This window comes from Sinocyclocheilus grahami, unplaced genomic scaffold, assembly GCF_001515645.1.
Source record: "Sinocyclocheilus grahami isolate Dianchi unplaced genomic scaffold, SAMN03320097.WGS_v1.1 scaffold383.1, whole genome shotgun sequence".
Classification (NCBI taxonomy): domain Eukaryota; kingdom Metazoa; phylum Chordata; class Actinopteri; order Cypriniformes; family Cyprinidae; genus Sinocyclocheilus; species Sinocyclocheilus grahami.
Genome location: NW_015505562.1, coordinates 67859 through 71253, shown reverse-complemented (window position 1 = coordinate 71253; position 3395 = coordinate 67859). Strand labels below are relative to the sequence as shown.

Genomic DNA, 3395 nt, shown 5'->3' with positions numbered 1-3395 from the left:
AAAACATTTAGGCTATTTTAAGAATCTACTCAATTTTTTTTATTAGGCATGTTGTAGGCTATTTAGTTTTCTTTATTCCTATAAATTCTAAAAACGAAGTTGAACCAACAAGCGTAGCGGGGGATTAATTATTTTAGTTCCAATATGCCCACACTTAAAAATGGTTTCACTCACCTTGTTCCCAGCATGCACTGTGTGAATAATAGGCCTATATATGTTTGCATTGTTTGGCCGTTCTACATTTTTTTTTCACTACACTAGGCTATGTAGACAGCAAGTTGTTCGAAAGGATAATGCTGCTTAAATCGTTACAAATTCTTACACAACAGTTGTATTTAAAATATTAAAATGTAGCAGTGAAACAGTATTTTTTTTTAAAGAGGCCTATAATTCATGAAGCAGTAAATGAAGCAGCCTAAACTGGAGTGTTGTTAAACAATATTTTTGGAAGTTTGGAACAGAATTTTCTGGGTCGTTTATCCTCACTGTCGTTTTTCTTCTTTTTCAATTTCCGGGTCCTTGGGCCTTGTGTGGAGACAACAATGAGACGAATCCATGAATATCAACCATCTGACTAAATGCCAAAACCATTTTGGACTACACACACAAAAGGGCAGTGGCGTGTTGTTGGGTATTGTTGTCTGTGATCACTAGAATAAATAAACATCAAAATTATTCTAACTTTCTACAATAATAATCTTTATAAAGGTATGTTGCCTTTTAAGAACTGACAGGGACTACAGAACTAACTCTGTTGCCAATAAATACATAAATAGACATAAAAAATAGGCTACGCGAATTGTTGCTTCAGTTTGTGGGAAAATATTAATGAAACTTCTACACATAATAGTAGGCGATTACAACACATGAACAGAGGAGTAGTTCAGCATATGAACTACATTGTTATGTTGCTGGAAAAAAAAGAGGAAAAATAAATTATATTCGTTTTGACGTCTAGTGCTCCTGAAGTTGACTTAATGCAAGCCAAGCGACAAAAGCCAAAATATAACGATGGAACAGAAACATTTGTCATTTTAATTTTTAATTTTGTAAACATGTTTACATTTGTAAGTCGCTTTGGATAAAAGCGTCTGCTAAATGACTAAATAAATAAATAAATAGGTTAAAAAATGAAATAGGTTAGACCTATTAATATCATTATATATGTGACCTTCCTGAGGAATTTATTTATTTACTTTTTAAATTTTGAACGGTGAACTGAGAAAACCAAGGGACATAAAATGTACGACATTAAAATAAATAGGACTGCGCTATTTACAAAATAGGCTGTGAGATCTTGTAAATAATAATAATAATAATAATAATAATAATTGTCACTAGGCCTAACCTATAGCAGCACAAAATCGCAGCGAGATCAGTCACACGCAACAGATAATTTTTTTCTGTTTTATTAAAACCGATTATTTTGTCCATTTCGTAGACTTAAATATATGCATTGGGCAATATTAGTTCTTTTGTAATTATCTTGTAAATATCTAACGTTTATTATTAGGCTAAACGACGCTTATTTATTAATATATATATAGGCTATAACATGTAAATCTTAATTCCTTGGAAACCATCGGTGGAGTGTTATGTCTGGATCGTGCATGCTGCAATCCTATTTTATGTTTCATAACTTGGTAAATTTGGTCTGGTTTGATGAACATGAGGCATTATTTTTATATGAGTATGGTGTGTGTCAGCTGGAATATTTCTACGATCGAAAGTACGATATTCGATATTCATAAGTTAATGTTCCTGCTTTTGGTTCATGCAACAAAAGATATGGCCTATACATAAAGAAAAGAAGAGTATTATTTTTGTTATTAGTATTATAAAGAGTATTATATTATTTGTTACCAGATGCCTTACCAGATGAAGGTCGATCAGAGTATCTCGTGCAATAAACCCAGGCGGGCCACATAAGCTCTCGGGTGCCCTTACTGGGCGAGGGGGCTTCACCTGGGCTATTCAAAGCAACGGATGGCGCTGAGACGACCCCAGATTTTGCTGCGTTCCCTCTATCGGCCTCGGCTGCCTTGGAATGCCTTCTGCTGGCTGGAGACGAAACGGTGGACGAGGCAGAAGATGAAACACTGTCGGTACTGCAGCTGGAATCCGGACAAGGAGTGCTGGGGACAGCTGGACAACGCTCCCTTTTGCAGCCGAAGTCCGGTCTGAGGATGTTGTCAATGAAAAAGTTGGTGGTTCTGTGCGTATGGTGCGCAGCCTGCAGCGGGAGCAGAGGTGGAGAGGGCAGGCTCGGTGACAGAGAAACGCTGTCATCTTCGCTCTGATCCCGCTGCTCTTCCATAACAGCTCCCCTCTTTGATATTCGCTCCAGTGGTTGGATTGTAACCTGTTCCGTTCCAAATGTAACGAAAGACTGGACAACGTTATCTAGGTATCCATGACAACGCGCTAATTTCCCGCGAAAGTGAGTACATTTTGTAAGTCAACTTGTTGACATGTAGTGGAGAGCTTGCGTGCTGTCACTTTGGATAGGACTGACAGCGCACGGTACGCCGCGTTCCTACACCCTCCGCATTGCCAGACCGCGGTTTGACACCTCTTTTTCTGGGACTCTACTCGTGCACAACCACTCTTAGTGGCCACTAACCGGAAACACATCAGATCACATAGATGAGCGGGGAGCCTATCCATGACAAAGGAGCTCTTTGCCACGTGTGTCAGCGTCCAATTCCGTTCCGCGCCCGTGCTCACAGATATCCAACGGCGCAGAGATTGCTCTCGCACTGGTAGCTGAATTCTGCCTCCTGCAGTCACGCTTATTCACCCACAGACGCGAGGAGAGAATTAAAATGAAAAAGAAATCTTCGAATAAATTGAGCTATTTGCAGCTTATGAGAAGAAATAGCATATAGTTAAAAACAGTAGGCTATGACTGTTATAAGACAAAAAAATAGCCTGAAAAACTTAGAAAAGATCACAAAACCATACTACAATAGGCTCATTTGCGAAAATATAGAACTACTTCATATTTAAAGCCAAATCCGTTTTCTGGATATAATTGTCTCTTAATTTAAATTGAAACACAGACGCGAGGAGAGAATTAAAATGAAAAAGAAATCTTCGAATAAATTGAGCTATTTGCAGCTTATGAGAAGAAATATAGTTAAAAACAGTAGGCTATGACTGTTATAAGACAAAAAATAGCCTGAAAAACTTAGAAAAGATCACAAAACCATACTACAATAGGCTCATTTGCGAAAATATAGAACTACTTCATATTTAAAGCCAAATCCGTTTTCTGGATATAATTGTCTCTTAATTTAAATTGAAAAAAAAAAAAATAGCTGCTAAAACAAAAATTACCACTACTAGCCTAAACCCTCTAAAAAATGCTGGGTTAAATACAACCCAATTGCTGG

The 3395-nt window shown here is 37.6% G+C and overlaps 1 protein-coding gene across 1 annotated transcript; it reads right to left on the bottom strand.

The window, feature by feature from the left end:
- Positions 1-415: 415 nt before the first annotated feature.
- On the bottom strand, positions 416-2607 carry LOC107549891 (homeobox protein engrailed-1a-like). The gene is made up of 2 exons (XM_016231077.1): positions 1876-2607; positions 416-525 (listed from the first exon to the last, which is right to left on the bottom strand). Exons 1-2 carry the CDS (start codon positions 2315-2317, stop codon positions 416-418), a joined length of 552 nt encoding a protein of 183 aa, XP_016086563.1. The 5' UTR covers positions 2318-2607.
- Positions 2608-3395: the final 788 nt, after the last annotated feature.

Excerpts from the sequence above, each read along its gene's own strand:
- LOC107549891 (XM_016231077.1), bottom strand. The coding sequence starts at position 2,317 with ATGGAAGAGCAGCGGGATCAGAGCGAAGATGACAGCGTTTCTCTGTCA. Across the intron at positions 526-1,875 it reads CTCTGATCGACCTTCATCTG|GCCCAAGGACCCGGAAATTG; the intron begins GTAAGGCATCTG and ends TCTCCACACAAG.